General features: G+C 39.7%; 2 protein-coding genes across 2 annotated transcripts in view; one reads left to right on the plus strand and one right to left on the minus strand.

The window, feature by feature from the left end:
* The window catches only part of Fur1 (Furin 1), a 650,713-nt gene that overhangs the window by 552,991 nt on the left and 83,812 nt on the right, over positions 1–13,910 (minus strand). The gene's annotated exons all lie outside the window — the stretch shown is intronic.
* On the plus strand, positions 1,561–9,104 carry LOC135700176 (cuticle protein 19.8-like). Its single transcript, XM_065220596.1, has 5 exons — positions 1,561–1,647; positions 1,711–2,084; positions 8,058–8,158; positions 8,686–8,750; positions 8,821–9,104. The coding sequence occupies exons 1-5, from the start codon at positions 1,630–1,632 to the stop codon at positions 9,079–9,081; spliced, it is 819 nt and encodes a 272-aa protein (XP_065076668.1). The 5' UTR covers positions 1,561–1,629; the 3' UTR covers positions 9,082–9,104.

Genomic DNA, 13,910 nt, shown 5'->3' on the forward strand with positions numbered 1-13,910 from the left:
CCTTTACAGAAAAAAATACGCACTGAAATCAATTTAAAAAAAAAAACTGTTGAAAGCTTCAAATGAGAACAGTCCCTACATTAAAATTCTGATGTCATGTTTAGAGTTTTAAAGCTAAATTATCATTAGAGTTCAATTGAAACACTGCTGCAGTTTACTTAGATGTTTTAATTAAATCAGATCAGCTTTTGCTTTGATTTATTTTTTAGTTTTTAACAATAATTCTCAAACTCTTTCCATGCAATTCAACAACAATTTTCATTAAAATAACATAATGTTCCTTAGAAATTGCCTTTGAATTTAACAACATCAAGAACATACCTCGAAATGCATTTCTTCCACAATCATTTCGGAACTTTAACCGGGTATTCATTACAAAGCACTACAGAAATTTGAAGAATACAACAATATAGTGGTGTTTCCTTAACCTTAACCTTCCTGTGCACCAACTCTCAAAACATAAACAATTATCCAAATATTGCTTGCAATGGATAGATATCGAGTAAACCAGAAGATTAAGTGTATTTTTCAACCGATTCGAGTATGGCATTAAATCTGGTTTTGAAAGTTGCTGCACAGGTAAAAAGTGAGGTTACGGGACGCCACTGCAACAATATGATAAACATATGAAGAAGACTTGTACACAGGAGAAAAAACATGTTTTTAGAATTCATGTTTTTTTTAATATCTCGAAAATGGCTGCATTTAGAATGATGATCACTTCAAGATTTGTTAAATAACAATGACATCAGCAATCGTAATATGTGGTTAAAATTATTTTTTTACATTTCACTTAAGACTTTAAAAAAATCATTTTAAGTTGATAATGTTAGAAATATTTTTTTAGTGTCTCTAATTGACTTCACTTTGTGCAAGATTTATATTCTACATAAAAAAAATCTAATTTTCATTAATTTGGATTAAAGTTTTATTTTATAATTTAAACCAAAAATTGAATTTTTTCATGTTTTTTCTACGTTTAAATTAATTCTCTACAAGTCGTCAACCATTTCTGTAAAATCAATAGTTTTTTGGATCCGCCCTTTTAAAATATATTGGTTTTTTCGCCAATTTTCGTCCTTCTTCCATTATTCTTTAAAATTCATTCAATTCATTTTATTTTCAGTACATGTCCTCTTTTCTTGTTATTAACTTTCATTCTTCGAGCTCACTATCTTCAAGCTTCTCGTAATATTCTTTACTAATCATTTCCTTAAATTTTGTGTGTGTTTAGCATACTGATGCTAGGGAAGAGCATCAGTATGCTAAACACACTAAAATCAGAGAAAATCAGTAAACATTTTCGGGCTATTTTTCTTAGCGGTACCGTCAATTTCTACTAAAACGACTACTATACTATAGCAGCAAAGCCAATCCCTTGATTCAAAATTCAGGGTTCAAACAATCATTTCAAAGTCCTTTCGGGCGAACCGAAATTTGTCACCCGCGGCACTTGCTGTGCGACCGAAGAGAAGGGGCCCGGCCGCAACAGCAGCAGCGACCGAAATGTGTGTTTCTTTCCATATAAATACTCGCTGCGATCGTCACTCACAGTATCAGTTCCAGTTTAACTGCAATCAACCAAACGTGTTTTAATCGCAATCACACACCCCTCAAACCCCACTCAACATGTACTCCAAAGTTGTGGTAAGTTCTGAAAGGTCAATTATAAAATTTCTAAACAATACAAATCAATCTCCATTGCTTCAGATCTGCCTGGCCATCTGCGCCCTGAGCTCGGTTTCGGCCGGAGTTATCCCAGTCGCTGCCCCGTTGGCCGCCGCCGGAGTCGTTGCCCCGTACGCCACCTCGTACAATGCGCACACCGTGAACCACAACATTGCCGCTCCGTACGTGTCTGCCGCCCCAGTCGTTGCCAAGTACGTCGCCGCCCCGGCTGCTTACGCCGCTGCCCCAGCGGCCTACACCGCTTACGCCGCTGCCCCGGCTGCCTACGCCGCTTATGCCGCTGCCCCAGCTGCCTACGCCGCTAAGTACGTTGCCGCCCCAGCTGCCTACTCCGCTGCCTACTCTGCCGCCCCAGCAATCGCCGCTTACAGCGCCCCCTACAACTACCCATATCTGTTCTAAGTACGTGTATTAACAGAAGATGTGTGCTAGTCAAACTGAACCCGCTTAATTTATGTGTGAAAATAGCTGCTGTTGAGTAAATAGATAGGATGAATTTTTAATGCAACTAAAAATATTGTGTTTTTTATTATTATTATGATGCTCTCAAAACTCAAAGCTGCTTTGCCGTTTATGGTCAAGGTTTCAATTGGCAATACAAAGTGCATCACTTAAAATCAATTTCTTTGATTAATCTTTTTGAAGATGTAAAATTATCAATGGGAAATGGCTCTAATGGATCTAAGATTGGGCCCATCGCTAAAAATCTGCTATTTATCAATTGTATCTAGATCAACGCATGATTGGGACGGTACTAATGGATATTTTTGGTCGCTATTGAAAATCTAGTTGATTGCAGAATGTATGTATGGGCCCAAATTAGGGGCATTTAGGCCGACATTAAATCCATTTCCCCTGCAACAAAAAATTATCTTCTTCCATATTTTTAAATCTTTTTCATTGAAAGCTTATAAAACTTTCTAGCTTCTGTGAAACTCTCAAGTTGGCCACTCAAACATTAACAAACATCCTTAAATCGCAACGTTTAACCAAATTTTTGAACTTTTTGTTAAAACAGGTTATTTGAAATAAATTTGCACCGGAACGAATTTGAAAGTCTAAAAAATGGTTTTCTGTGCAAGATTTTGCGATTGAGAATCTGAATTAACAAATAGTTTTAAAATGTGTCCAAAAGTTGTCGTTCACGGATTTTTGTTGTACATTAATTCAGCAATCGACTAAATTTCCAATAGCGACCAAAAATATCCATTAGTACCGTCCCAATGACGCGTTTATCTAGATAAAATTGATAAATAGAAGAATTTTCGCGATGGGCCCAATATTAGATCCATATGCCAACATTAGAGTCATTTCCCCTATAAGGTTTATTTTTTTATTTGTTACTTTAAAAAAAAATTAAAGGAACTAATATTTCTGACTACTTTGTCTCAAACGTCTTTTTCGACTTTTTCGAGTAATGATTTATTGAAAAATATCGAATACGCCATTTAAGTTTTTTGCGAGATTTAAAATAACCGAATTTTAGCTCATACATTAATGGAACTTGAATTTTTTCTTCAAATCCACAGGAAAACTTCAAGTTCCCTCATCCATTAATGTATGAACTAGGTAAAGGATGTGCGTTTGACTAGTACTGTCAAATTATTGATCTTGTGCCCAATTCCAACTTCTGTTCAATTTTCACACTGCCGTACTCAGAACTTTCTCTAGCTAGTAAATTATCACACTCAAGCTTCATGTGTATATTAGTACAGCATTTCCAACCAACTCTAATTTTGATTTATAGGGTACATGTCGCTAACCGCGGTGTAATATGAAGCCTTCAATTACATTTTATGCCATATCTTATTTAATAATTGAGAATCAAAATTACTGAACCCATGGATTGGAGGATCAAATTAACATAGTGAAACCAGTCCAAATAAATTTAACAATTAAAAAAAAAAACATAAACTAAATAGGGGAAATGACGGCTTCGGCATGACAGATTATTTTCGGCAACCTAAATTGAAACACTATTTTCACTGGATTTTCTTACGAAAACACTTCGCTGAATGCATGCAAACGATTCTTTATGCTTTCAGCTTCAATTTGACTATATTTTTACCACTGAGAAAAAGCAATCTAGCAGGGTTTTCTTGAAATGAAACACACGCACTACAAATTGTAGCTGATTTCGGGTTGCCGATAATAGAACAGCAGATTTACATGCAGTTCAAATGGAACGGTTGCCGAAGAAAAAGATGTTGCCGACAATACTCGCTCTCACTAGAGAAGATTGGAGCTTTGTAAAAGCGTTTCAAAACAGTTTTTGACAATTCTTTCGACTGAAATTATTAGAGCAGCTGGGAGCAAAAGATTGTAAACAAACCAATACTGCATATGTGTGCGTTCCTTAGAGAAAAAGGCTATAGAAAGAAGGTCGCTGCTTAGGTTGCCGAGAATACGTAAATTCCCCTATATGTCCTTGAAAGTGGAAAATGATTATGAAAACTACAAGGGACAACCCTATGGGGGTTGAGCTCCTGTTGTGTTTTGTGTAGGAATAGGAATTTGAGCGTTTATACTTTTTAGTATGACGCGCATGACATAGATGGTCCACAGTGACTCACGAAGAGCTACTGATTCCGATCAATAGCGGTGCGGCTTCTTCCTCGTTCTATGGATGCTCATGTGGGCTGCAGCTCGCTGCTTGCAGGCAGCCTTTCGTTGTGTACTGGAGAACACCATCACTGATTGAATAAACACAGTTTGGTAAGACCGGATGGAATTCAACTTTGAAACCTGTGTTAGGGAAATTGGTTTTCGCAGGCAATCGGTGATAATTTTAATTTCCATAGAAACAGTTGCACATTCGTGCGATTTACAGTAGTGACATTTTGAAAAATGATAAAGTCTTAAATTCAACAGATGCGTAGAAATATTTCTGATAGATTGATGATAAAATTATTGAAATTGGTCCAGGGGCAACTGAGTTATTAACGTTCAAAATCTTTCATAATTGTGTTACATGTTCCATTTTCGGTTTTCACAAAGTGTACCCCATATAGAAATCACAGACGTAGTCCTACGTCAAAACGTATAAATAGTCACAAAAACTCAAAAAATTACCCCTAAATGTCTAAAACGACATAAGAAAAATGTGCAAAAAATGGTACCGTAAAACGGGGTAACATTGATAATTTTTTAGAGTAGATTTTGATTTTTTGTTTTACAGCAATTATTGTTTTTAAATTGTTATGTATGTTTTCAACAAGTACTGAGGATCCTAGAGTTAATTCGATAGTAATATGTTTAACGAAAAGTAAAGCATATGCATTATTTTTTAAGTTTTGTGGCCGTATTTTGAATTGGGGTTATTTCGATAATGCTCGATGAATGTAGAAAATGCGTGAAACTCAAACAATGTAGTGCTTGAAATATGCAATTTTGAATGACTATACATATAATCAGAAAACATCATAAGCAATAAGAATACAACATTGATGGCTATATCGAAAATATATTTCGTAAGTGATGGTTGGTATTATAAACGCTGAAATGGCTGAGTCGAAAATGTGGTTTAAAAATCGCCAAATTGGACCTATATACGCCACAATGGCCAGGATCACCAAAATGGTTTTACAAACGTCAAAATGGTCTAAGGTCAATAGGATGATTTTTGAAAACAAACCGCAAAATTAGAATTATAAGTGCCAAAACTAACACTAAGCTAACACCAAGAAAATGAACATGAAAATAATTCATAAATCGCAGAAAGCCCAACAATTCCCGCTTAGCAATTTGCCGTATTTTTTAGGAATTCTGGGAAATTTTAGCCGGTTGTTCGATATAGTGTAAAATGGGATAAGATGCACCCCTAGGGCAAGATGACTTTTTGGCGTTTAAAATACCATTTATACCTCTTTTTCAGGGATCTTTAAAGGTACATTGATAGTTCAATGTCCTAGCTACCAATGCTGCATGGTAAATCCACGAAAATATATTGAAAATGTATTCAAATTTGGCGAAAAGACATCTTGCCTCGCGAGTGCATCTTACCCCATCTTACCTTGCATTCAAATTAAGCATAAAACCAAATGCGATTGAACCGAATAGATAACTAGGTTACATGAGTAAAGACAGCACATTTTTTCCTCGATCTTGAATTTGGTTCTGCGCTCGAAGTCTGCAAAATTTGTATGAAAATTTGTTTAAAAATTTACAGGATTTTATTCAACTGTTCTCAAGCATTTCCATTGAAATAATTTCCCTTCACAGAGTTCTTTTCAGAATTCCTCTAAAATAAAATTGAGATTCTCTCTGGGAGTACCTGGAAAACGTCTTTATGACAGTCCAGAAATTCTCTGCAGAACACTCCACAAAAATCATGAAATTCGTCCTTAGCCACTAAGATAATTTTAATGTTTTGCTATGAATTGGCTTAAGCTTCCATCCTTCTACTTCTTCTCCTTCTTATTCGCATTTCAAGCTTATTGCTTAGTGCATATTAGCTTATTGCGTGCTCTTAACTTAGTGTTCTAAATGCACTTCCACAGTTATTAATTGAGAGCTTTCGCTGCCAATACCGATGCATGAATTTGTATATTGTGTGGCAAGCAAAATGATACTCTATGCCCAGGGAAGTCGAGAAAATTTCCAACCCGAAAAGATTCCCTCGACCGGACCGGGAATCGAACCCGCCGCCTCCGGCTTGGTAATATCGTGCCTTTACTGACTAGGCTATGAAGCCCCACTAAGCTTCCATGAATTTTTTTTGATTCGCTTGAATTCTCCTTCAAATTGGCATGAAATTCACATTCAGAATTGCCTTAAATTTCTGCTCAAAATTATCTTAGAAATCTCCTCTAAACTGTTCCGAAAATTCCCTTGGAATTCTGCTTCAATTGATCTAGATATTCTTTTCAAGATGCCCATGAAATTATCCTCGGAATGTTCTTAACACTCTTCCCACATTTTTTTCCTTTTCAATTATAGCCTCAAAATTCGACTTCCTTTGTATTTTTCACGGATCCTGGAATAGAAGTCATAGAATTTATCAATTGACTTGAAGTTCTAACCAGCAAGCATTGGAAGCAGTATAAGAGCTTATTCTTGCAAACATATGCTTCTACAACTAAAAATTGCTTATTCGGTCACAAATTGTATGTTGGGTAGTCAAAACTCTCTTAGAGATCATCCTAAAACTTGCTAGGTCATTTTCTGTTAAATACCTTGATGTTATTTCTAGAAATCATTCAAAAACCTGCACAAAATTGATTTGAAAAAAAAATAATCTAAAATTCGCTTAATAGTTCTTAAAAATTACTGTACCCTGAAAATCTACTACAATCCAAGGATCTTGACATTTTTTTCAAGGTCCAAAATGTCATTTTTCAATGAAAGACAAGGTATATTTTTCCCGATTTGTCATCGAAATTATTTATTTTTCGGTTTTCAATAAAAATAAATCAACCTTTTTTTCCATGATTTGTTTTCCGTCGATCTTGTTTTCCGTGCTGAGCACCAATGCTACCGACGCCAGGAAGCCAGCTTCCACACCTGGACCCTACAATCGACCCATCAACTGAACCGGGGACCAACGGCTTTACTTCCTTCCGAAGGAAGTCGTGATCAGAGATGTTATGCCTCAGAACATCCCGACGGCACCGTCTGGGATTGAACACAGGCCTGCTGTGATGAGAGGTAATCACGCTTACAACTACACTACCGGCGCCGCTAAATAAATCAACCTTTAAAATCAATTTAAAAAAACAGTAATGATCCGGGGCTGACCCTGGCCTTATGGTTAGCATCCAAAGTCACAAGTTCAAATCTCACCCCGGACAAGTCACGAATGACCCAAGGGTGTTAAAATGACTTTAATAAAAAAAAAGGAACGACACGATTTTGCCAGCCCCCTTTTTTGAAAATATTTTTTTATGTTCTAAGAAACCCATGCACTTTTTCAGTGGTCTGAATGCAACAAAGTATATACCTTAAACATACATCTTGAAGATGAATGAGAAAATTTGGTGATCTGAAATTACTGAACGATAAAAGTCTGATGTGCGGAGGGGCTGACAATGATCGGGTCATTACTGTAAAGCCTTTGTAGGGCTTAGAGTGGGGACCGTTATTATCATCAAAAATTTATTTGAAACACCAACATATTTAAGGCTATTCGAGGAAAAGTAATTAATCATTCTACTCCAAAATTTCATCATGAATTTAAGTTAAAACGTTTTATTTGCTCTAGGAAAAATTTGAATGTTTTCGATCAGTTTTGATGAAAATTTAATTTTAATTTTGAGCATGTTTTGAAATTTGAAGTCTTACAGGTGCTTAATTTCGAGCAGTTTCGATTCCAGAATACTTAAAAAACTTGTGATCCTGCGACCCACTTACGAACAGTTCGCGATCCACAGACAATTGCATTCATCTCGCCACAACAACAACAACAGTCGCAATCCGTCTAATACACATCCTAACCAAACATCTCCAGCGTACGTTCCACCGTCGTCCTCAAGCAAGTGTTTTAAATTGCTTCGCATGCTATTCATTTCGACTGCACAGTGACCAATTTCTGTGTGATCAAACAGACTCATCAATGCTCGACATTCGACGCGTGACTATCTTCGTCATTACCCGGGCCTGCCCGCCCGCCGAACGACGCGTCGACAGCTGATCGGCGAACTGAACCGTTTATGCTAATTTCGATCCAAATTTTGCACCACTACCGTCCACAGCCGGCCCAGCCCAGCACGTCTTCTTAATCGAATTGCAATGCGCGCACAAATGGCTTCTGCTGGCCGCGGTCGTGTCGGTTTCCCATATGAATTCGAACCGGGCGAAGCCGCATGGCAATTTCAATTGTCGTCGTCTGTCGTTGACCACTGGCGGCCGCAATGAATTGGTGCAACGTGGACATTGACTAGTCAGGACAAGGTCAAGGAATTCACGGATGCCGTTCGAGTTGCCATTCCATGTGAGCGCGGTGCGAGTGACGTGTGGAGGTGGAATCACTATAAAACCATGTCCTGAGCGATCGGTAAGGCACAGTTTGTCACCTGCAATCAAAGCAAAAACCCCCTCAAACAATTAACATGTTCGCCAAAGTGGTAAGTTTTTGAGTTTGTTCAAATTGGGTGAAGAGATTTTAACCAGAATTCTTTCGCAATTTTCGCACAGATCTTCTTCGCCGTCCTGGCCATCGCTTGCGTTGCCGCCAAGCCTCTGTTCCCGGTAGCTGCCTACAGCCCCTACAGTGCTCCATTCGTGGCTGCCTCGCCAGCTCTGGCCGCTTACTCTGCTCCGGTAGCAGCTGCCTACACCGCTGCCGCCTACACCGCCGCATCGCCCTTCGCCGCTGCCTACTCTGCCTATCCGTATGCCGCTGGCTACCCATATGCTGCTGCCGCTGCCCTCCCCTACACCTCTCTGGTCCTGTAGATTTCGGAACTCTGGAAACGCCCCTTTCACTCAAGTCTTATGATCTCGCAAATTTGGAACACTAATCGAAAGTAACTTTCCTTTTCCCCGAAGACAAAAACAAACATGAACCAAAAAGTCGAAGAAGATTTCTGCGGTGCAAAACATAAATTCTCAAAAAATTTGCAACTTTACTTGCTGGAATGTCTGTTAATGAAGAAAGAAATTGAATGTTAATTTAAGACTTGCCCAACACAAAGCTGAATCGTTCTCCGCAAGCAAAATGCAGAACCTCACAAATTTGAAACCTGGCATAATCTGTTTGTTTATGTACATGAAATTTAATCCTTGAACGATTCACCTTTTCCGCGCCCCTTCCCTTCCCCACAAAACGGAATTCAAAGAGCCCATAAACAAACAATAAACCCGAAAAGAGCCAACGAGAGCAGCGATTCAGAACAATCGAGCATAAAAAATAATGCTACACACAACATTTCATAGTCCCCATCCTTCGTTGCCACCCCCAGCCCAAATAAAACCAAATGGAACAACGACGATGGCGACGACCGAAATGGCGATCCTTGTTTATGAAAATAAGATTATTATTTATTGATTAGGATCGGAGTTATGTGACCGCACACCCGCACCGAGTTCCGACTGACCCTCATGCCTGCGTCTGCCAGGTCAGGATAAGAAAGAGAGCGCAGGGAGAAGAAAGTACTCTCCTCCTTGCCAGCCGCAAGGATGGGTAAGTCTGGTGGCTGGCGGCTGGCTGCATACAAAGCATCACATTCAGGTTGGCCATATGGGGCACACTGTACGGTATAAAATCTGTAGCTCGAAGCGAGTATTGGCACTACTGGACGAGTCTAGTGAACCGCATCAGCAGCCACACCACCAACCGAATCGTCATATATTTGGGTTCGTTTTTCATAAAGTGGAACAATTTACGACGCTCTTCGGAATAATCGAGTCTGGCTTTTCGGGTTGGTTTCGGTTCAAAGATATGCGGTCCCATAAATGTTGATTTGCATTTATCAGGACGTTAAGTTGGGGAAATTGAATACCTAGGAGCACCATCCGGAACAAGTCCATTCTTCTGATTCCAATCGACTGCTTCTAATATCGAATAATCCGTACATATTACAATGCAAAGCCGGTCGGCTATAGCTCCCCAGGACCGTATTGTTTTTCCAATAAAGATAACGCCTGGTTCCAAAAACAACTCGGAAAATTTTCCATTTTCCTTGCATCCCTGTTTTTACCAACTCGTCCAATCGATGCCGAAATGGAGCAGACGATGATGGACCCATTCAATTGTGTAATCCGTGCGACGCGCCGGTAACAACAACCAGTCTGGGCCTCTTTCATCCATCCCTTTATCGAACACTCTCACAAACACACACACACACACACACGCTTTGTACGTATGGTGTCCGGATATTCTACGGATCGTCCCGTTTCAGTGACGGGTGGCAGCAACCGACCGACCGATCGACCGACTGACACCCAAGACCAGGAAACCGTCGATAATTTGCCACTTTTGTCAGACTTTCCTCCACCTTGTTCAACAACAGCAGCCAGAAGACCGGTAGCTCGGAATGGAAAAGAGCAAAAAGTGTCGGGGCCAAGGATGCTCCGTGCTCAATGTTCATCGTCCGTTATTTGTTATGAATCCTTTTGCCTGTGGCATATTTCTTGTATTTAGATATCGATAAGGTAGACCGGTTCAAGTGATATCTGATATTCGGAAGCTTTCGCCAGACGTCTTCGGAACTTTTGAGACCGCTTGAAAGGCAGTTTCTGAAAGTCTTGTGGAGTTGACTTATTTACTACGACGTAACCAGGAGAAGTCCCATACAGGGTGGCCACTGTCTTTTTTTTTAATTCCCGGGTTTTTTCCCGGTTTTCCCGGTACGCAAAACCTAGGCGGCGCCGACTGGGATTGAACCCAGTCCTGTTGGGGTGAGAGGTAATCACACTTACCACTACACCACCGGTGCCACTTAGTAGGGTTAGTAGTCGTTATATAAAATTGTTAATTTGTTTGTTTTTAAATTTGAAAATTGTCAAAAACCGTACAACAGTACAGTGGGTACAACAACATTCGGGCGAGAAGAGCAATGGGATGGGAAAAGCGCGAAGGAAATCCGCCATTCCTCAATCAGTATCTGGCGTTCGTGTGCTTCGGAAGTATCTAAGTATCCTTAAAGTAATGTCAAGTGAGTGGTAGTGTCCTGCCATGCAAGGCCAAAATCGCCACATTCCTCGGGCCAAGACGGCTCTCAAAGCAAAAGAGGACCCCTCTCAGCAAAGCCACTCCGGTCTTGCCTGGACTCTTGTGATTCTTGTCAACGAGACGCCAGGAGACCGCAGATCGCCATTTAGTCAAGTCGATCTGTTAACCGATCCACTAGCAAGTAAATTCAAACATCACCACCCTGCCCGGCTATCTTGATTCGCCTGACGTTAAGCTTGTCGTACGTAGTATCATCAGAGAGCGCTCGCACATTGGCAGAGTAGTCCTTCGGTAGAGCACCCATCACCCATAAAGCTCAATAGAAGTTCTTTCAGAAATCCAATCCAAACCTGCTATAGCTTTTCTTAATAAATAATTAGTATACACCAATTGATTTCTGTGTCACTTACACTATCCATAGCCTTTAGTCAGGTGACAGTACTACATATGTTGATCGCAAAGCCCCTCCAGATTACCCAGTAGCAATACGACCTTGAGACAAGCTTGAAAGGTTTCTTGCTACTGAGCATTTTACCGGGATACAGACAGTAGAGTTACAACACATCGTAGTAGCCCCTCGATTTCAAGATGGTAAACAAAGCAAATCAGGACATGAGTTGCGCATGACTCTCTTGTAGTGACAGTACCTACAGTAGTCCGTTTGCTAGATTATCGCAAGCTGTTGAAACGCGATGTTACGCGAAGTTTTGCAGCTACACTGTTGACATTCTGCGAAATGGATCCGGAAACTACAATTCCCGGTAGTGTCAAGCTGTGTTGTGGGGCCTCCCTTAGCTCAGTCGGTAAAGACGCAGCTACAAAGCAAGAGCATGCTGGGTTCGATTCCCGGTCCGGTCTAGGAATTTTTCGGGTTGGAAATTTTCTCGACTTCCCTGGGCATAGAAGTATGATTGGACTTGCCACACAATTATACTAATGCAAAAATGGTACAGGCATCGAAAGCTCTGAATTAATAACTGTGGTAGTGCATATAGAACACTAAGTTGAGAGCAAATAAGTTAATATGCGATATGCAATAAGCTTGAAATGCTAAGAAGAAGAAAAAAAGAATAATAATAATAATAATAATAATAATAATAATAATAATAATAATAATAATAAGAAGTCAGGCTGTGTTGTGCACATTTTGAATCGGTTGATATGGAAGTGAAACAAAATTTTGTATACCAGAAGTTCCAATAGATTTGCCTGAATACCATGATATTCAATCTAAGCTGATCAATCGTTTGAAAAACAAGCAGAAGTTGAAAATTAAGAAAAGTCGATTCAATAGCAAATATGTGATGATGTAAGATTTTCCCAGGTGATAAATTTGATTGTTTTGATTAGATAATTGATAAGAACGAAATAATTAAAAAAACAACAGGCGATACGTATTTGTCTCATAATCATGAAATTATTTCCAAAAAAAAACGGTTGACTATTTATTCACTCAGATTTCAACACCTCCTATCTGATTCCTTCTTAAAAGAACAGTAACAGATTTTGACAGTTCTAATTGTATGTATGTAAGGTAGCCACCATCCTTTCGAAGATCTTGTCTTGTATGCAGCTCCACTTAATAGCAAGATCAATTTGAGCTACCGATCCGAATTCACAATATCGCTGTATGAAGGGCCAAAAACGGAGGGGTGGACCCGTAAGCAGAGACACTTACGCGAAATACGCGGGAATGTAAGAATCTCCTTCCAACGATACGATCCAACAAATCGAATAACGCAATTCGCAATACTTTAAGCTTCCTACAGGATGGTTTGTTAAGAAGGGCGCGTCAATCTCCCTTAAACTGTTGGAGTAGAATTCACACCATCACAATCGAATCGGTGGGATAAAGGGTGATACGGTCAAAATTTGGTCAAGGGAAAACGCGTGTAAATCGGTGAAATCGTTTATTTAAAAAATCAAATTAAATTTCTTTTTCAAGTTCAATTAGTATAAAATTCAGGAAAAATATTCAGTTAGGCTTCCGCTTTTCCAAATCCGAATTGCCGGGCCTTACGCTTGACCCCTGCCATCAGATTTTGTACAGCCAACCTTGTCCACCTTCTTCGCCGCAGAAAGCCAGTTTGCCTTGAACTGCTGCTCGCCCTTAGCAGTTTTTTTGGTCTTCTTTAGGTTCCGCTTGACAATAGCCCAGTATTTCTCAATTGGGCGGAGCTCTGGCGTGTTGGGAGGGTTCTTGTCCTTGGGAACCACCTGCACGTTGTTGGCGGCGTACCACTCCATGGCCTTTTTACCGTAATGGCAAGATGCCAAATCCGGCCAAAACAGTACGGAACAACCGTGTTTCTTCAGGAAAGGCAGCAGACGTTTATTCAAACACTCTTTCACGTAAATTTCTTGGTTGACAGTCCCGGAAGCTATGAAAATGCTGCTTTTCAAGCCACAGATACAGATGGCTTGCCAAACCAGATATTTCTTTGCGAACTTTGACAGTTTCATGTGCTTGAAAACATCTGCTACCTTTCCCCTTCCTTTTGCCGTATAAAACTCCTGTCCCGGAAGCTGCTTGTAGTCGGCTTTGACGTAGGTTTCGTCGTCCATTACCACGCAGTCAAACTTCGTCAGCATCGTCGTGTACAGCCTCCGG

This window comes from Ochlerotatus camptorhynchus, unplaced genomic scaffold, assembly GCF_037179485.1.
Source record: "Ochlerotatus camptorhynchus isolate MF236.1 unplaced genomic scaffold, CSIRO-AGI_Acam_v1.1 ptg000130l, whole genome shotgun sequence".
Taxonomy (NCBI): Eukaryota; Metazoa; Arthropoda; class Insecta; order Diptera; family Culicidae; genus Ochlerotatus; species Ochlerotatus camptorhynchus.